The 22,115-nt window shown below is 36.9% G+C and overlaps 1 protein-coding gene across 7 annotated transcripts in view; it reads right to left on the bottom strand.

The window, feature by feature from the left end:
- Positions 1-808: 808 nt before the first annotated feature.
- Positions 809-22,115, bottom strand: part of LOC135226597 (lymphocyte antigen 75-like) — a 149,834-nt gene continuing 128,527 nt past the window's right edge. For 6 of the 7 annotated variants that reach the window (XM_064266295.1, XM_064266296.1, XM_064266292.1 and 3 more), the window contains 5 exons: positions 11,765-11,962; positions 6,733-6,807; positions 4,446-4,544; positions 2,570-2,749; positions 809-2,201 (listed from right to left, as the gene is read on the bottom strand). In XM_064266295.1, coding sequence (XP_064122365.1) covers positions 2,008-2,201; positions 2,570-2,749; positions 4,446-4,544; positions 6,733-6,807; positions 11,765-11,948 — 732 coding nt within the window. In that variant the 5' untranslated portion in view covers positions 11,949-11,962 and the 3' untranslated portion in view covers positions 809-2,007. Of the gene's footprint in view, positions 2,202-2,569; positions 2,750-4,445; positions 4,545-6,732; positions 6,808-11,764; positions 11,963-13,997; positions 14,201-22,115 lie in introns of those variants that run through there. The other variant, XM_064266299.1, reaches the window with a different exon arrangement.

Here is a 22,115-nt window from a genome sequence, read left to right as displayed (position 1 = left end):
TGCTTGTCACGCTGCACGCACGCTCAGTTGAGTGGCTGCAGTCATGATGAGCGGGTCTCCAGGATCACATGTATTTTGGCGGGAGTTTATTGAACTATATTAAAAGTTCCCTGCTCTTTGGAAGATAAAGAGTGACGGATATAAAAATAAAACTCTAAAGCAGAAATGTTATGAGGAATTAGTAGAAAAAATTAAAGAAAACAATCCATCAGCTACCAAGCTCACTGTCACAAAAAAGATTCATTCTTTCCGTACTTGCTGAAGGCGAGGATTAAAAAAAGTTCTTAGTAGTGAAAAGTCTGGACCAGGGACAGACGATATATATATATATCTGTGGTATTTTGAGGACCTTCATTTCCTATGAGCTCAGGAAGTATAAGAAGGATGAATTTCTACTTTGGATAGCGAGAAAGAGAATGAAAATGCATCTGTAAGTTTTAAGGTTTATTCATTAGCCTATTATACTTCTTTTACTATTTTATTGCATGTTTCAATATACTGCATTCAGTACTTGTCACACTACTCTGTTGTATCCTGTATCTACCAAAAAATATTGGCAAGCATGAAAGGCCTAAGTTCATTTTCACCATAGTTCTGCTGGCTATTTTGCCTATACTCTGTTTTTCTTTTTCCATCTGTCCATCCGCCTGTGGTGGTCGCGCATGGTAACACTGCGTCCCGGGCTTTAAATAGTTACGCTATGTCTAAGTTTTATGTAAATAAAAGGATATCTGGGTGTACATTTGCAACTGAAAAGTGTTTTAATAATTTACTGTATGGGAATTACACCGTTAATATTCGAAATAGGATATCATTATTATTATTGAGTGTCAGCTGAATGTAACTATCTAAAGCCCGGGACGCAGTGTTATCATACGCAAACACCACAGGCGGGTGGACATGGAAAAAAAACCGAGTATAGCACAAATTAAATTATGATTAGGCCTATATGAAACTTAGAGTTTACAATACATAATTTTGAATGCATATTTGTTAAAGATGGTTGTCAAAATTCATTAAGCTTCAATACATAGTTATATATTTTTGGCTTATATTAAATGCACTTAGATATACCCAGAAAAATCGTGCTTAAAACTAAAGTTAATTTTGGAAAACAAACCTATATTAAACTGGCAAAGTGACATAAGTTAGTGCAAAATAGACCTAAGTCTGACAACCACAATTGCATTTATAGATTTTTTTTTTTTTTTTTTTTTTTGCAAGTTTAATGCCATGGAATAGCACCAACATTATTAAGTAATGGCAATATCTATTTCTTACTTCCTTTGCTGAGGTTGATGCATTTCGCACATTAGTTGGTTCTAATGAAAATACTTGCCTCCCTCCTTCTCCCATTACCCAAGCATTTTCATCTTCAGCCTTCAAAAATGTTTATAATCCTCGGGTGATGACATCACGAGTTCGTTTAATAGCGTCTCGTGGGAAAACCTTGGCCTTTTCTTGAGCCACTCTTTCATCCGTGCCTTTCTTTATCTTTTCACTTCTACAGTGTCGCCTTCGAAAGCGATAATTATCGCAGAGCATAAGAGCTTCTTGCTCATGTTCGTCCTCCACGAGTACACACAACAACTGAGACTTGATATGGTGTCACTTGGATCGTCTATGGCCCGACTAACAGTAGTAGTACTATAGTAGATTCACATCAACCGTGCATTTGATATATAGGACAGTCACTTACGACGCTCCTGATTGGCTGTTGATAAGCCAATCACAGGGCTAGAAACTCTCAGACTCTCTCGAGAGTTCACATGGGTATTTTCTATGTTCCACCTATCCTGGGGGATCCGTCTTTCAGGAGAGGTGGAACATACATCCTGCCTCTCAAGAAAGACTGAGAGTTTCCAGCTCTGCGACTGGCTTATCAACAGCCAATCAAGAGCGTGGTAAGGGACTGCCCTAGACATCAAATGCACGGTTGACGTGAATCTACTATAGCAGCAGTGGCAACGGCAGATGCGTGGTCGTAGTACTAACAGCAGTAGTCACTTATTTTCTGCATAGAGACCAGTTCTGGTCATTACAGTTTCGGTCATCAAGAAGATATTGATGGGCAGACTTCCTCTTCATGACAACGCATTCTGTCATGGCGCCATTGGGTTTATTTGGGTACCAGTCTTCTACGTCAATGATACGGTCGTCTCCCCATCTCCGGCCTGTAGCATCGACCCACCAATCAACGGCTGAGAAGGGAAAGATAATATAATCACGCTGCAAAGTCTTCATGTCAAGACAAAGACAGGAGTCAGCTGAATAACTCCAGACATCTGTATGATGGATACTTTTGAAATCTGTAAGAGGATTCTTCATAACATCAGCAATAAATGAACATCTGTTCAAGCATTACTTTGAATATCTGTGAATATTAAGTACAAACTTTGCAAATAAATTTGAAAGTTTCTCCAGTTGTCAGCATGAATCTGGACGTCAATGACTGCCTCACCATAAACATCAATATGAATTTTAAATTGATCACTACAAAAGAGGCACACTTCGAACCAAGAACCGTTCTAGATCATCCGCTGAGAGCTTGACTTTATCTAGGCCTCACCTCCAACCTCTTCCATGTACTCATCTGCAACATGCAACTCTCCGGGCATCGAAGGAAGGAAGAGACTGGCCCCTCTGCTCTGGCAAAACAGAGAGGCGTCATTCCACGTCCTTGCAGTCTGGTCGATGTGGAAACACCCAGAATTTTCTATGAGGAAGAATCCATCGTCGCATGCAACATCTAAAGTGAGAAAAAGTTAAGTATATCTTAGTTTAACCAGACCACTGAGCTGATTAACAGCTCTCCTAGGGCTGGCCCGAAGGATGAGATATTTTTACGTGGCTAGGAACCAAGTGGTCACCTAGCAACGGGAGCTACAGCTTATTGTGGGATCCGAACCACACTATATCGAGAAATGAATTTCTATCACCAGAAATAAATTCCTCTGATTCCGCGTTGGCCGAGCCGGGAATCGAACTTCGGACCACCGAATTGGCAGCCGAGCGCGAAAACCACTCGTCCAGCGAGGAACTGCAAAATGTGATTCGATTTTCAAAGAAACCAGCATAACAGTAAGGTCTTTCATGAACACACTTCTCTTACTGTTAGGAGCCTGAGCAGACACCCTAATGCCTTGTCTAGCCCACATAAATATGAAATTATTATTATCATATTATTCAAATGGTGAACCCTATTCCTATGTAACAAGTGCACCAAAAGGGCCATTTGACTTGAAATTGAAGCTTCCAAAGAATATTATGGTGTCCATTAGAAAGAAGTAACGAAAGGTAATGGGAAATACAGAAAGAAATCACTTATTAAAAAGAAAAAAGGTTATAATGGAAAGGCTTGAATTATTAAAAGAACTAATCAATTTGTTTGTCAACTTGAAAAGAGAAACACCAAGTTCTACCCAGTAGGTTTTATATTATATTATATCATACACAAATATATATATATATACGTATATATATATATATATATATATATAATTATATATATATATATATGTATGTATATACATATATATATGCATTAAGCTACAAATGTCCTTTAATATCTAATAATCCGGAGATTGGCGCTTTCGTGTCACTAATAACCTGCTTAACAGTGCCGTTATCTGGAAACTAGTGCCGCTATCCAGAGACCGGATATCGGTGCCAAACATCCAGTTAACTGCATTGCTAGACAAATGCCGTAATACCGGTTTGCCGTTAACTGATGCCGCCAGGGACTGCCTCTATATATATACTATACATGTATATATAATTATAAAATGTGTTTACACATGCATATACAGTGGTCCCCTGTATTCGCGGGGGATGCGTACCAGACCCCCCCCCCCCCCCCCCCCCCCCCCCCCCCCCCCCCCCCCCCCCCCCCCCCCCCCCCCCCCCCCCACCCCCCCCCCACCCCCCCCCCCCCCCCCCCCCCCCCCCCCCCACCCCCCCCCCCCCCCCCACGTACCAGACCCCCCCCCACCCCCCCCCCCCCCCCCCCCCCCCCCCCCCCCCGTGAATAGTTAGAACCCGCGAATAGTTGGAACCCGTATAAAAATGCTTTAAGCCTCCTATCTTGTTAGATAAAACTCAAGAAAAACCACTGCAAATTTTTGTACCTGATTTTTTTAATAATCTTATCACAAAAAGTGCATTTTATGATGAAATTGATAAAAAAAACCCAGGAATTTGTGGAAATTTCTCATAGAAAAATACCACGAATAGGCGAATTTTCCGTGAATAATGCGGGGAAATGTTCCAGAGAGAAATCCGCAAATGAGAATCCACGAATCTGGAGAATGCGAATACGGGGGTCCAGTGTATATATATTTCTACACCAGCCTCTACCTCATGATATAGAACTGACCTCTAAACTTAAGAGTTTCATCTTTAACATACACAGACACACGAGAAAATGACTTGCATATGAAACTTACCATCTCTCCTCTGAGGTTTGATCAGGGTGATTTCATTTTCCATAGGCAATAAAAGAGCTTCTGAGACTGATTGGTTGGCGAAGTGGCAAATAAAGGAACCTGAAAACATTTCAGAGAATACGCATGAGATATTTAAAAACAAGAAACGAGTGATTCCCTTCATAAAAAAGCTGAATCAAAATCATGGAATAGTTTCAAAGTATCTGAAATAAAAGGCAATTCCTTCCAGAACGACTGGAATGAAAATCATGGCATGTACACAGGTTGTTTGGCGAAAAAATTAGTTCAGGAATAAGGTTGGGGAAATTTACCAAATGCTCATAAGATATTTGACAAAAATAAATTAATTTTTTTCCACAAGTTGAAGAATAATCATGAATGTTCATGAGATATTTGACCAAAAATTATATTCTTGCAAGTAGTTTAAAATAAACTTTAAAATATTGGTAAAAAACAAACTTCTTTCCATAAGTTTAAGAAAAACCACGAATGTTTATATTTCACAAAATATATATATATATATATCCCTACAACAGGAATATATTTGACTTAAAAAATTCTTCCTACCGAAAGAAATTTAAGAAAACTCACAGAATTCTAATAGGATATAAGATAAACGTGATTTTCTTCCAGAAGAACTTCAGGAGAATCTTGAAATTCTCAAAAGATGTTCGACAAAAGGAAAATGAGTCATGTTCAGACGACATTCAATAAAATAGTAAAATATAAGTAATTTTTTTCAGGGAGATCTGAAGAAAGTACAGTGAATATTCATAAGGCTTTGCCCCCCCCAAAAAAAATCAATTTATTTCAGAGGGATCTTTCCTAGATAGTGACCACCAAGGGTTTTAACACGGTATGTATACACCTTTGCGGCATGTTTAGTACAAGCAGTCCCCGGGTTACGACGGTCTCGGCTTACGACGTTCCGAGGTTACGACTCTTTTCAATTATATTCATCATAAATTATTTCCAGGGTTACGAAGCATGCTCCAGAGTTACGACGCCTACAAACGCTGATCTGGCAGGTGAAATATGACACCAAAAATGCAAAATAATCAATATTTAAAGGTTTTTTGATGAAAAATGCAATAAGAATGCAGTTTACATAGTTTTGAATGCACCCAAAGCATTAAAAGTAAGGTTTTCTTAGGATTTTTTACGATGTTCCGGAACCCCCGTCGTAACCCGGGGACTGTCTGTACACGTCCGTTGGGGATGACCGTAAAAACAAAAACAAAATACTGTAAATATCATCAAGATAATGACCCCCAAGAAATATCACTCTTAGATAACAACCCCCGAAAACCCCTGTGGTCACTATCTAGGAAAGGTCCTTTTAGAGAAACCTGAGGCAAAGACGTTGATTACTCACAAGGTATTTTAAATTGAATAATAAGGCCTTTTTCTTTCACTGAAATTTTCGATAAATCTTTGAATGATATTTGGCAAAATAGATAAATGTATCAAGAGGATTCTTAAATAAAGGGTGATCCGACCTCCAGCTTCCTCAGGGGCATCCTAAAATCTATGGTCAAATAGCGTGTTGTTTCACCAACGAAAATTAAAATAAATATGCAATATTATATTAGAAATAATTGTTCTATATTGTTTAATATGCACATTATTTATTTTTTACACTTTCATTCTAATAAGTAAATCATAAAACACCTTTTTCAGACCTTATTAGGGTTTTCCATAGGGCTTTCCTACCCCACAACAAGAACAACAACAACAAAGTGGTTTGTAGGCTTACTCCCCAAGTAAGCAAAAATAGGTCAGGAAATGCCCATAAGACATTTGGCAATTTTAGTATACTAAAATCTACGAAGCTAACAAAAAAAAAAAAAAGTCCTTAAATTCTCGTGAAAAGTTTGACAAAACTAATCATTTCTTCCTGAAGTCAAGAGTCATAAATCTCGTGATGTCTTTCTTAGGAATTCAAGAATCCTCTTCGTGGCATTTAATCAAATGAGTAACCATTTTTGCAAGAGATTCACAATTCTTATCTGATACAAAACAAGTCATGACATTTTAAGACTATCTAAATTATAAATGGCAGAATATAATGGTCGCAAACAAGAGAAATTAAATTGACCTCATTGTACTTTTTCGCTTTACATTTTACTAATGACAAATCACTACACCTTCTAGTTAAAGATAAACGAAAGAAATCAGTTATCAAGGATATTTAATTGGGTTTAAATCTTTCGTCAACCGACCCCAAAATGTGTGTTAACAAAAAATGAATTCACACCGTCACGTCACCAGGTCACTCGTAACTTACCGAAAATGTCACTGTCTGGTTGAATCGTCACAGCTGAGCATTTGGGCAGAGACTGACACATCATCTTACACAAGCCTGAGGAGTATGAAAATCAGGGTTAGTAAAGTATTAACAATGACGGCACAATCTCCCTATGGAATATAAATTCGTGTGTGTGAAGGCTAATCGATCTCAAGAAGGGAGATTTGTTAAGGGTCCGTCTCAGGAGACTTATCAGATGGGACTGTACCTGCCATAGACAAATGTGTGATCCATCATACTTTGTCAATGTGATTTGGGTATTGATGAGAAATAAGATACAATAGACTATTTCGAGAAAATGAATGGTCCCAGACGAATTACCACTGATCCATAAATCACCAGATATTTTCCTTTTGATAGAATGTACGTACTAGTGTCGTTGACAAATTATCACTGGCGTATAAATTGCCAAAATTTCTTTTACTACTTAAACCTGTTGGTCGTATTTCTAGACCTCAAATAACATAAAAAAAACAGGGAAAAAATTCTTTGCGGCCTTGGAAATGAACAGTTATTTTACGATACGGAGAAGAATGGTAGAGCTTGAGCATAATTCAGCGTTACCGAAATCATCTGTTATTTAACATTCGTCATCAAGAATTATGGACATCATTATCGCCAGTTTATAAGTCTGAATGAAGTCCCGTGTTGCAAGGAGTCTCGCCTACCTCCTCTAACTATCGTAATTGTAGGCTTGATTAACGCATATTTCCATAAAAATTCCTTCATTAATTATACGGGTACGTAACTGTTTTCAATGAGCCAAGACAAAGGATTATTGATATATCATTGTGGACCTTATACAACAACAACAACAAGAATGATAATAATAATAATAATAATAATAATAATAATAATAATAATAATAATAATAATAATAATAATAATAATAATAATAGATACCCTAATCCAGACTGTAAGGATTGTATCTGGGGACATCAGGATGGAGTTTGGAATAGAAAAATGCGCCTTAGTCAACATACAAAAAATAAAAGTAACGAGAACTGAAGGGATAAAGCTACCAGATGGGAGCAACATCAAACACATAGATGAGACTGGATACAAATACCTGGGAATAATGGAAGGAGGGGATATAAAACATCAAGAGATGAAGGACACGCTCAGGAAAGAATATATGCAGAGACTCAAGGGGATACTCAAGTCAAAATTCAACGCCGGAAATATGATAAAAGCCATAAACACATGGGCAGTGCCAGTAATCAGATACAGCACAGGAATAGTGGAATGGACGAAGGCAGAACTCCACAGCATAGATCAGAAAACAAGGAAACATATGACAAAATATAAAGCACTACACCCAAGAGCAAATACGGACAGACTATACATAACACGAAAGGAAGGAGGGAGAGGACTACTAAGTATAGAGGACTGCGTCAACATCGAGAATAGAGCACTGGGGCAACATCTGAAAACCAGTGAAGACGAGTGGCTAAAGAGTGCATGGGAAGAAGGACTAATAAAAATAGATGAAGACCCAGAAATATACAGAGACAGGAGAATGGCAAACAGAACAAAGGACTGGCACAACAAACCAATGCACGGACAATACATGAGACAGACTAAAGAACTAGCCAGCGATGACACATGGCAATGGATACAGAGGGGAGAGCTAAAGAAGGAAACTGAAGGAATGATAACAGCGGCACAAGATCAGGCCCTAAGAACCAGATATGTCCAAAGAACGATAGACGGAAATAACATCTCTCCCATATGTAGGAAGTGCAATACGAAAAATAAAACCATAAACCACATAGCAAGCGAATGCCCGGCACTTGCACAGAACCAGTACAAAAAGAGGCATGATTCAGTGGCAAAAGCCCTCCACTGGAGCTTGTGCAAGAAACATCAGCTACCTTGCAGTAATAAGTGGTACGAGCACAAACCTGAGGGAGTGATAGAAAACGATCAGGCAAAGATCCTCTGGGACTATGGTATCAGAACAGATAGGGTAATACGTGCAAATAGACCAGACGTGACGTTGATTGACAAAGTCAAGAAGAAAGTATCACTCATTGATGTCGCAATACCATGGGACACCAGAGTTGATCTGAAAATAGAAATAAGAAGGATATGGGATATGGCAGGGGAAATTGTACCCATAATCATAGGAGCACTAGGCACGATCCCAAGATCCCTGAAAAAGAATCTAGAAAAAACTAGATTCTGAAGTAGCTCCAGGACTCATGCAGAAGAGTGTGATCCTAGAAACAGCGCACATAGTAAGAAAAGTGATGGACTCCTAAGGAGGCAGGATGCAACCCGGAACCCCACACTATAAATACCATCCAGTCGAATTGGAGGACTGTGATAGAGCAAAAAAAAAAAAAAAAAAAAAAAAAAAAAAAATAATAATAATAATAATAATATTTCGGAAGGAGACCCTCTCGTAGACAGGTTTTGTTAAAAAAATGGTTGCTGCTTCAGTACTATTAATCTTGTAGAGAGTCTTCTCTATTTTTCTGATGACGGCAACACGAGAAAGCCGTTATCATAAAAATAGAGAAGACTCTCTACAAAGGATAATAGCGCTGAAACAGCAACCATTTTTAATAATAATAATAATAATAATAATAATAATAATAATAATAATAATAATAATAATAATAATAATAATAATAATAATAGTGGCAGGCACGACAGGAATTGCTCAAAAAACAACAATTACTACTACGATGGCAACAAAGACGAAAACAAGAAAAAACATCAACGATGAAATATTATGATGATGAATATGATCCTTAGACATGTAAACTTTACTTATTCACACAATCATGGCAGAGCAATAAGTGAAAATCTATAAACTCTGCTTGAATAAGGAACATCTGAGTTACTGACCTTTCAGACTTAGGAAATTCATTCCCAGCTTGTCAGACGATGGGATGGGGGTGGGGGGGGGGGGGGGGGCAATTCTCCATGTTATTCAGTTATTATTATTATTATTATTATTATTATTATATTATTATTATATTATTATTATTATTATTGTGTATGCTGGAAGCAAAACCTTCTTTCAAACATGTTTAATTAAAAATAATGGCAGATTTCACAGAATTGATTTTATATAAAATTCTTTCAATTTTTCTAGCTTTGTTGAGTGCCCTTTTTCTGAACCATTCCGGGTATGCTAATGCATCAAAGCTTTTATCGATGTAATTTATTTCTTGCTCTATGGGGTCCTCATTATCACCTATACTCGCTAACATCTATATGGAATATTTCGAAACTAATCTAGTTCCTAATGTTAATGTCCCTAACTTAAAATTGCAAGGATGGTGGAGATATATGGATGATATTTTTTGCTATACTGCAAGGTATGGAAATAAAATAGAAACTTTTCTAGATGAACTCAATAAGTTTGATAACAATATCCAGTTCACTTTAGAGAAAAGTAACAATAATAAACTGCCCTTTTTAGACATACTCATAGAAAGAAAAGAAACAGGATATGAATTCAGCACATATAGAAAGCCCACACATACAAACTCATATATTCATTTCTTCTCTTTTCATAGTCATGATATAAAAATAGGGGTTCTAACAGGCTTATTTCTTAGGGCAATGAGAACGTGTGACCCTTGCAAGATAGAGCAAGAAATAAATTACATCGATAAAAGCTTCGATGCATTAGCATACCCGGAATGGTTCAGAAAAAGGGCACTCAACAAAGCTAGAAAAATTTTTTACAGAGCGAATGTAGAGAGTACATGGAATAAAGAAAACAAGAAAATAGTTGCCCTCCCTTTTATGCCTAAAATGAAACAAATCACTTCAAAAATGAAAGAAAGTCAATATAAATTTGTATATACCTTTGATAATACCGTAAAAAATAAAGTATGTAAAAATAAATTGGAAGGAGAAGACAGTAATACAGATGATGTAGCGGGGGTATACATAATCAATTGCAATAATTGTGGAGACAGATATGTGGGGGGAATCAGGTAGGGGAATAAGGACTAGAGTCCAAGAACATAGAATGGCAGTACAGCTTAACTCTCAGGGGAGTGCTATAGCTAGACATTGTTGCGAAAATTACCATAGGATGGATTTCAAAAACAGTAGGCTTATATACAAAAGCAACAAAATTAGTCACAGGAGGGTAGTAGAAGGTGCACTTATCAGAGAGATTAAAGTAATTGAAGGAAACAGGTTTTACCTCAGAAGATCCCATAAGCCGAGCTTTGATATTAAAAGAAGCTAAGATTGACCCTGCTGACCTGGAGATTAGGTTTCCTGCCCAACAGACTTTTGGTGACCACACCCTTACCACAAGGGTGAATCCCATTGACCATCAGCTCAGGATATCAGAGCGACAAGAGGGGATTGGCAGCTCTCAAGAAAACCAGAACAGCCATCACATAAATGACAGCTCAATGAGAAGAAGTTCCAGAAGACTGCTGGGCCTTGATCCAGGCTAACATCCCAAACAACTCTTGAGAATGGGCCACAGACAGGGCCTGAAAGTACTCGAGTGTGGAGTAAAACTAAATGTAAATACTTAGAAGTAAACAAGTTACAAAGTGATTTTGTGGGTTTCTTTTTCCATCTTCAGAAGAAAACTGAAAGAAGTTTTTGTTTGATTATTATTATTATTATTATTATTATTATTATTATTATTATTATTATTATTGTTATTATTATTATTGAGTAGATGAAACCTATTCATATGGAACAAGCCCACCATCAAAGGGGCCACTGACTTGAAATTCAAGCTCCCAAAGAATATGGTGTTCATTTGGAAGTAAGAGGAAGTCAAGGCAAATACAGAAAGAAGAGATCCTACTTATTAAAAACGAAAATAAATAAATGAATAAAAAGGTAAATAGATAAAAAATGTATCAAAATGCAAGAAGAATGGTATGAGGGTAGGGCAGTTTGTTTATGAGTTTTATTCATACGTCTTAGATAAGGCAGTAAGTCTAGATTGGTTGATTGATCATGGAATTTAGGGCACAGGCCAAGCAGTAAGTCTAGATATGCCGTTCATACTTACAGGTCTTCTCAACACCAATTCGGCTCCAGTCAACCAGAGATGAAGGTAACTGGAAATTCATGTATACTTCCATCACATGACCAGGTCGATCTTCCTGCAGCGTCGCGCAGAGGAAGAGCACAAAAGCTGAGGTCAAGTGTAGCCATCGCCATGTCGCAATAGGTGGTGGTCTGTTGGTGGACATGTTGAGTTCGTCGACTGTGAAAGAAAAATCATTTCTCAATCAATTCTGGTTTTTCGAAGTTTTTTTTTTTTTTTTTTTTTTTTTTTGTAAAAATAGTTTTTAAAAGCCTTTACGAACTAACACAAAAATCGTTTAATTTAAAATAAAACAATATTTGAAGACTAATGAATTACTGTAATAAATCGCCAACAAAATACAGCCGTAGTGTTTTTGTTTGTTTGTCTGGTGTTTTTACGTCGCATGGAACCAGTGGTTATTCAGCAACGGGACCAACTGCTTTACGAGACTTCCGAACCACGTCGAGAGTGAACTTCCATCACCAGAATTCTAGATCTCTTATCCAGCGCGAATCTTGCAAACTGGTTCTTGTTTGTTTGTATGGTGTTTTATTGATACATTAATCTTCTCGTTATATTTCAAGGCTTCTATTGTCGTTACATTTCCAAGGCACTCTCGACAGATCGACATGTAAATCAGTTTCATTTACCTGGCAACAAGTTTTTCTATACCAGCGACATGTTTGAAACGTGTCTCCAACTTGGTTTCTATTCTATTGAATCTATTTTTTTTTTTTAAATACGTAAGATCTCTTCTTTCTGTATTTCCCTTTACCTACTTTGACTTCTTTTTGGAAGCTTGAATTTCAAGTCAATGGCCCCTTGGGCTTGTTCCATATGAGTGGGTTCATCTTCTGAATAATAATAATAATAATAATAATAATAATAATAATAATAATAATAATAATAATAATAATAATAATAATAATGGAGAAACAAATCCAGTTATGTAAATGTACATATGTTTAAATTTAAGGGGAACCGAACAGATTCCCGAAAGCTATCCTTATAGTTTTAAATTTAAATATATTTACTTTTGCATAACTGTGAATTTGTTTCTCCATTTGAAGACTCGTGCTACTATGAGGAGTTTTTAATGATGATAATATTGGAAAAGTAAATCCACAATAATACGTCTGTTTGATCTTGTTATTTAAAATACAAAGCAGAAAGCTTTCGATGACCTGCACGGTCTTTGTCAAGGAGGACCGTGCAGGTCATCGAAAGTTTTCTGCTTTGTATTTTAAATAACAAGATCAAACAGACATATTATTGTCGATTTACTTTTCCATTTTATTTTATTAACTCATGTGATTATGAGTTTCCTTTGAAATAATAATATTCTCCGTCACTTGCATTTGCTTCTGCCTTCACTTAGGTAAGGCGGCCGCGCTTATTTTTCTATGGGTTTTTTTTGGGGGGGGTCTTTGGCTCCGTTTTTGAAAATTCAATAAATGCCTCGTCCTATGGGCACTTGTGGAGCACATCTGCAAAAGACAATCACCTTTGATTAGCAGCCTGCTGGCTGAAGAAGTGTTAAGTAACCCCTTCTCAACCACTGAGCTTCAAGATTCTTCCTCTTGCTAACGTTGCTTTTGTAAGACTCTTTTGAAAAAAAAAAAAAAAAAAATTCTATGCAGTTCTCCAGTGTTCTAACCTTCAGTTTTTCTTCCTATCTCTTCAAACTCTCTTTACTTAGTCTCTTTCTGGGTGCAGTAAGCTATATTCTTTAACCGAGGTGAATACTAAATTTAGGAAAAAGGCTGAGGTCATTCAGCGCTTTAACAGAAATTGACAGTAAATGGTCTGAAAGGTGTAACAGGAGGAAAACCTCAAAGCAGTTGCACTGTGAATTAATTGTTAAGGGAAGGGTTGGATGGTGGATGCCAGAAGCTCTAGAAATGTAGCAAACTTTCGTTTCGAATAAGACTAAAAGAATTGCTTTGTCAAGCAAGCTCTCTCACAATACACTTTCAATAAGAAAAGAAAGCAAGAAAAAAGGAGAGAGAGAGAGAGAGAGAGAGAGAGAGAGAGAATGGAACCATTGATGAAAATGACGGAAAAAATATGTACATATTAAAATTAAAACAAATGAGATACCGACACATCTCGCTCACTTCCACAAACAAGTAAGGATAACCAAAAACACTTATGAGATACCGACACATCTCGCTCACTTCCACAAACAAGATAAGATAACCAAAACACTTACTGAGACTAAACAAGCGCTTGCTTCTTGTGATTTGGGCTTAAGTTGGCCTTTTGCCAGAACGGGCTCTTGCAGCGACAGAAAGTGAGAGAGGGTGACCTTGTCCGTCCTCATTAACTGACGAAATGAGACGATGCTTATCTTGGTAGTAAGCAGGACCCACTGAGGTCCTGGTATTGAGTATAGGTTTGACTGGGACCTGCGCATTACGTAGCTAAGGGTGCTATGATGGTTTTTTTTTTGTATTTAGAGATGTTACATAGCAGCTCATTTGTTTTGAGCCCGACTTAAGAACGATTATGGAATATATATATATATATTATATATATATTATATATATATATATATATATATATATATATATATATATATATATATATATATATTCCTGTTTCATATATCAAGTAGCATTAATATCTCTCTCGCTTTCAGGTGAATCAGCGTTTATTTCTCTCTCTCTCTCTCTCTCCCAGTGAATTAGCGTTTCTCTCTCTCTCTCTCAGTTGAATTATTGTTTCTCTCTCTCTCTCTCTCTGTTGAATTATCAGGTGAATTAGCGTTTCTCTCTCTCTCCCAAGTGAATTTGCGTTTCTCTCTCTCTCTCTCTCAGGTGATTAAGCGTTTATTTCTCTCACGTGAATCAGCGTTTGTCGGTCTCTCTCTTTCTCAGTTGAATTATTGTTTCTCTCTCTCAGCTGAATTATTTTTTTTTTTCTCTCTCTCTCTCTCTCAGGTGAATCAGCGTTTCTCTCCCTCCCAGTTGAATTATTGTCACTCTCTCCCCCCGGAGAATTATCATTTCTCTCTCTCTCTACTTCTCTCTCTCCGGTGAATCAGGCGTTTCTCTCTCTCACCAGGTGAAATTACCGTTTCTCTCCCTCTCTCCTCTCCCAGGTGAATTATAGCGTTTCTCTCTCTCCTCTCTCTCTGCAGGTGATTAAGCTTTTCTCTCTCTCCCAGGGTGAATTACCGTTTCTCTCTCCTTCTCTCTCTCCTTCCTCTCCCCAGATGATTAGCGTTTCTCTCTCTCTCTCCCAGGTGAATTAGCGTTTCTCTCTCTCTCTCCCTCGGTGAATTAGCGTTTCTCTCTTCTCCCATGTGAATTTAAGCGTTTTCTCTCTCTCTCTCTCAGGTGAATAAGCTTTCTCTCTCTCTCCCAGGTGAATTACCGTTTTCTCTCTCTCTATCTCTCAGGTGAATTAGCCTCTCCCTTCCTCTCTCTCTCTCTCCCAGGTGAATTAGCGTTTCTCTCTCTCTCTCCCAGGTGAATTAGCGTTTCTCTCTCTCTCCCAGGTGAATTAGCGTTTCTCTCTCTCTCAGGTGAAATACTTTCTCTCTCCTCCCGGTGAATTAGCGGTCTCTCTCTCTCTCTCTCTCCCAGATAAATTAGCGTTTCCTCTCTCTCTCTCCCGATGAATTGCGTCTCTCTCTCTCAGGTGAATTAGAGTTTCTCTCTCTCTCTCTCTCCCTGGTGAATTAGCGTTTCTCTCTCTCTCAGGTGAATTAGCGTTTCTCTCTCTCTCTCTCTTGCTGGTGAATTAGCGTTTCTCTCTCTCTCTCTCTCTCCCAGGTGAATTAGCGTTTCACTCTCTCTCTCAGGTGCATTATATTATCTCTTCTTATGTCTAAATGCAAAACATGTTAATAAGCAAATATAAAACGGATATATCCACTTTTATATTTGCATTTAGTATCTCGTTTTGTTTTTAATTATTGTTCTTTAATATGAAAACGGTCATACATGTATACCAATGTAACTATTATACAGCGAGAGCTGATTTTCCAATGATCATCCGTCAGTGAATAATTCCAGTTGCCTGCTAATGGATTATTTTTGTACTAAAATTTTTTTTTTCCGCACATACGTTTTGAAAGATGGAAGGTCATGTTCTTTTCCAAAACTATAAATATATATATATATATATATATAAATATATATATATATATATATATATATATATGTGTGTGTGTGTGTGTGTGTGTGTGTGTGTGTGTGTGTGTATGTGTGTGTGTTTGTAACTGAATCAGGAAAGTTTGGAACGTGATAAATCCATAAATAAAGGTATAAGCCACGAAAGAGAAAAATAAACAACGGAGTTTCCGCAAGATCTTTCGACGTTCAACTTCCTTTACTTAGCAGATAAGTAAAGTACGTTGAACGTCGAAAGATCTTGCGGAAACTCTGTTGTTTATTTTCCTTTGTGGCTTATACCTTTATATATATATATACGTATATATATATATATATATATATATATATATATATATATATATATATATATATATATATATATATATTATATATATATATATATATATATATATATATATATATATATATATATATTATATATATATATATATGCGTGTGTGTGTACACAGATAACCCAAAAGCCAACCTAAAACTCGTGTAGAATGGGTCTACATCATCTTTACGGAACCTTAATCATAGTCTATCCTCCTGGTTTCAAACCCGTAACGGTCAATTCTCCTTGCATTCAACAAAGGAAAGTTGAAACCTGGTCTTAAGACACGGGAGACCAGACCTCTGGAATACGAAGAAGAAGAAGAAGAAGAAGAGGAAGAAGAAGAAGAAGTGTACACCGGGACCAGACCTTTCACCATTATTCTTCCAAGTATGGAACCCATCGATCATTAAGATATGAATAAATTATGATTTGGCTCAACACGCAGGCTACGACCGGTCATTATATTTTCCCTCGTAAACGCATGAAAAAACGGAGCAATAAACATTTACCTTTATAGGTAAGGTGACCAGATTTATTGGAGCTTTTTAAAAGCGGGACACACTATATATATTTAGGCTATACTGTACTATAGATTAGATTAGATTATAAAATTTTTGGCACATAGCCAAGCGTATACTGACTATATATATATATATATATATATATATATATATATATATATATATATATATATATATATATATATGGAGCAATAAACATTTACCTTTATAGGTAAGGTGACCAGATTTATTGGAGCTTTTTAAAAGTGGGACACACTATATATATTTAGGCTATACTGTACATATATATATATATATATATATATATATATATATATATATATATATATATATATATATATGTGTGTGTGTGTGTGTGTGTGTGTGTGTGTGTGTATATACATATCGAGAGAGAGAGAGATCAATTCCTTATCAACAGGCAAAAGTTCCCTACTTACTTTCAATTCACTGGATGAAATCATCTTTAATAACCCAGGTGTTGATTTTAACGTAGTGTAGAGTTCCATACAGGTTATATGAAATTTACCTTTGCTGTTAGTAGAGCTTTATGGATAGGCACTTTAAGCTGGTTTTTTTCAGATGTCCATATTTTATTCATCTGAGAGAAAGTTCGTTCAGTTGAAGCATTAGTTCCTGGAAGGCAGAGTATAAAGTGAACCAATGCAGACATGTGTTGATGGCTGATATCTCTGGCCTTAAAATATGTGAATATTTCTACCCATCGCTGGTCTGTTGGTATGTTTGAGGCATTCCATTCACTTACTTTTCACTAATGTGTTTTGTAACACAAGTGAACTCATCATCAAAGCTGCATCTAACTTGGGGTCAATTAATACTTGTTTTTCAGCAGCAAAATCCATAGTTTTCTCAACATCCGACCACTTTGGAACTTGTTTTATTGAAACCCACTGCATTCACTCAAGGTTTGTCAAATGACCTGACCATTGGTCTAAGTACTAGACACTGGTGTCATTAAAATCCACTGCTACTCTTCGGACAGCTGGCGGATCAACCTTCTTGCTCAAGTTTGCTTACTAGCCCCCTTACTGAGTGTGGTACAAACGCATTTTCTTTTCTGAATAACAGAAATTCCTTCAAGCTGGATATTGTACTCAACACCTCCACAGCTGATATATTTTCACCTTCAGTCTTTAAAACCACTTGGTGAAAAGTAGCTGCTTCTGGGTTTTCTAAAAAGCTTTTCAATATAACTGGACATTTGCTTTGACTCAGGAAGTAGGAATTCAGACTTGGAAACAACTTTAATATCCTTTCAACTGCGGGCATTAATGCCAGCCACCTCGTTTTACTACATCCCAGTAGCTGTTTATATTCAATGTCCACAAAATTACAGAACTCCTTCAGCTCCTCTACTCTAACAGTATAGATATAGAAATATGAGTATATTTTCACCACCACTGTTTCCACGTCGAGTGGGAGACAATCGCTGGCAGACTACACAACATTATGCAAAATGTGTGCAAAACAGCCAATCCCGATTAGTTCTCTACCATTGTAGTCATTCAGCTTCTTGAAAATGTTATTCACTTCTTTTCTTGCCACACCCCCAAAATTACAGTTAGTGTTATCACCACAAAAACCAACCTATTTCCTGTTCAAATCATGTTGTTCCATTCCTTCTCTTAAATATTTAACAACTGTACCTGAGGTTTCTCCTGGTTGAGACTGAAAGTCAAGGAGTTTAACTTGAGCACCTTCGTATGGCTGAAAGATGCGAATCAAAACAGGAAACAACTTGATATTGCCATGATTGCTTGCATCAGTTAACAGTGTTATGCAGTGAGCATCCTTTATTTGTTTTTGTAATTCTGCCTCGGCATGTGGTGCAAATACTTTAGAAATAATTGCCTCACACTTTGTTAGAGCACATGAAAACTTTGGTTCAAAGCATGTTTTCAAAATTTTTGTTGCATAGTCCGCAGATCTAAAGCTTTGATTTTCCCTGACTGTATGGTATGCCCACAAACCTTCAGCAGCAGCCACTTCCAAGTCCTTATCACTAGGTTTCTCATGTTTAAAATAATCAGTAACTGCTTTACTATAGTCGGTTCACTTAAGGTATATTCTTGGGTGAGCCCTAAGCCTGCGAGACGTTTGTTTGGTGGCCGCTGTTTGGCTGGGAGCTACTTACCTCCCGGTACCAGCCAATCAGCGGACGCCAAACAAACGTCTCGTAAGCATAGGGCTCATCCAAGAATCTACCTTAAGTGAACCAGCTATAGTTGAAGCACTAATATCAGCTGACCGATGTCTTTTAGTGCCAAGATGTTTAATTATGTCACCAGTTCCACCATGTGCAGTGCTGAAGTCACCTCTACATTTTTCACACCGTATATCGCTTGCTGTTGTAGTTTTTCTCATGAATGGATTACTTAGACTGCAGATATTCATTAAATACGCACTTTCTCTTTTACGTTGTAATTTGGCAATCGGTTGAAACTAAGCCCACAGAAGATCCTCAACAGTCTACAGATCGGTTTAACAGCCTGATCAAACACTATATATAATTATATATATATATATATATATATAGATATATATATATATATATATATATAGTATATATAATTTTGCTCGATTTTAGCTCTTTTCGGGGGTGTCCCGTCGCGATGCTAGTGTTTGATCACTTGACTCGAGGAGCGGTATAGTGTTGCGTTCAGGCCGTAAAACCGTACTGTATACTGTTAAGGATCTTCGGTGGGCTTAGTTTCAATTAATGGAGTATTTAATGAAAACTGCAGCCTAAGTATCCATTTAGTAGAAAAACTACAACAGCAAGCGATGTATGGTGTGAAAAATGACAGAAATAATGAAATTTAAAAAATCGACAAAATGTTATGTACGAATTACATACGTGAACGTATCGTTAAGGACAGTAAGGTCAACCAGAACGTTTTTGTCTCTGAGGGTGCCTGTCACGTCTGGAGTTTAAAATACTTCATCATCTCTCCCTATCTCTAGGGTATACATAGAGGTGAGGTAGAGTCCCACTCGGTGACTACCCAAACCTATTCATGTTCAAACCACCAAATCAGAATGTAAACCTTTCTTTCATTAATTATAATTTTTTTTCCTTTTCATAGCTGTTTTAAATTTATGCATAATTTTATATGATCATATTATAAAAGGTCATTATGCCATTAGGTTACAGAAATATTCTAAAAGCGGGACATTTGTTCTAAAAAACGGGACATTTAAGATAATTTTCTTTAAAAAGCGGGACATTTTAATCCCATTTAAAAGAGCCGGACTGAAGTCCAAAAAGCGGGACTCTGGTCCCCTTATTTATAGGAGAAATAAAGCTTATTTCTCCTTTAAATAATTATACCTCTGACTCTGTGCCACTCTACCACACTCGTGAAAGGAAACACGAAACTATGGAGCGAGACACACAACCCATTCACAGGCATCTAGTAATATATCATTATTCCTAAAGACATTTCTTTTTTATACCTATTATTGCAAATAGACGAGAATGTATCATGCTCAACGCTGACATTTTGATTGATCAAAATTCGTCTCAAACAGTAGGCACGGAGCTTTACAAGGCGATAGCTTGCTCAGCATAAAAGTACGTATTATTGAGGGCACAGTTATCATGAGAGCTCTAGAACTAGACCTATAGGCGTCACGGAGTGATTATATGCTACAAATTTATCACATTTTTCTCCATAGTCGCAAATAATAGTGTATATAATATATAGACGTATATATATACTTGAATGTACTTTAGTCCTAATACATAATCCTGGGAAGATATAAAGCCCCATAAGAACACTATATTAACGTTACAACCATATATTTCGAATATTTATGCATTGCTGACTATTGTTGATCAGGAATACAGGAGATGTGGTATTCGAAATATATGGTAGCAACGTGTATATAGCATTCTTATGGGCCTTTATATATATATATATATATATATATCTATATATATATATATATATATATATATATATATAGTATGTATGTATGATGTATGTATTATATGTATGTATATGATACAGGGGGTCCTCGAGTTTACGACGTTGATCCGTTCTTAAGATGCGTCGTAACACGATTTTCAGCGTAAGTCGGAACATTGAAAAATACCACATGATTTAATGTAAATACCTATCAATAACAACGAGAGAACAATTCCTTACCTTTATTAATTTGATTGGCTTGCACACTGGAGAGGAAGCTGCGGTGCTGGAGAGACTGGGGGAGGTTAGTGAAGAGAAAAAGAACCTCCAGAAGTTGCACCAATAACCTTTCCATTTCAATTATTAGACCACTACGCTGCTTAGTTATCACTGTCGCTTTCATAGGAGCAGATCCTTTCACATGTTCAACGATGCGCTCTTTATCTTTGATAATGGTAGCAACGGTCGAACGGCTAAGGCCAAGCGAGCGGCCAATGTTTGTTGGCGTTTCTCCCTTCTCAGATCGCTTTATAATGTCCACTTTAATTTCCATGGTGATGGCCTTTCTTTTCTTCGATGCACTACCATCAGAAGAGTCCGCCTTGCGCTTGGGAGCCATAACAAAGAGCAAAAAGTTACAAAAACGATACAACACGAGGGAGAGAGAGGCAGTGTAAACAACCAAAATGGCGTATGGGCGAGGAATGAGCGTAGCGAAGCGACGCCGTCCTCTCCCCCACAAAGCGTATTCTTCCGCCGTGCGCCCGGAACTAGTTCGCGTTTGTTTACGTTGCTTACGACGCTAAACCGCGTAAGACGGAACGACGCAAAATATTATTTTTTATATTTTTATGGGGGCGCGTTCGTAACCACGAAACATCGTAAGTCGAGACCGGCGTAACCCGAGGACTTACTGTATATATATATTATATATATATATATATATATATATATATATATATATATCATATATTATATATATATATATATAATATAGATAATATATAATATATATATATATATATATTATATATATATATATATATATATAATATATTATATATATATATATATATATATATATATATATATATATTATATATATATATATATATTCCTACTTTCAAAATGCATATAAGGCAGTCCCCGGGTTACGACGGCTCCGGCTTACGACGTTCCGAGGTTACGACGCTTTTTCTTAAATATTCATTGAAAAATCCGCCCTGGGTTACGACGTTTGTTCCGACGTTACGACGCTGACGCTTCCAACGCTCCGAGTTAACGACGCTTTTAAAAAACGCATACTATGATAAAAATCCTTTATAGTTTAGCACAGTATATTAATAAAAATAAGTTTCTGGTTATATTACAACAAAAATTTTGAGGTTATGATGATTTTCAACACTTTTTATGTCGTATTTT

Source organism: Macrobrachium nipponense, chromosome 14 (assembly GCF_015104395.2).
Source record: "Macrobrachium nipponense isolate FS-2020 chromosome 14, ASM1510439v2, whole genome shotgun sequence".
NCBI lineage: Eukaryota > Metazoa > Arthropoda > Malacostraca > Decapoda > Palaemonidae > Macrobrachium > Macrobrachium nipponense.
The sequence above is the reverse complement of the archived record's forward strand: the minus strand, read 5'-3'. Positions and strand labels throughout refer to the sequence as shown.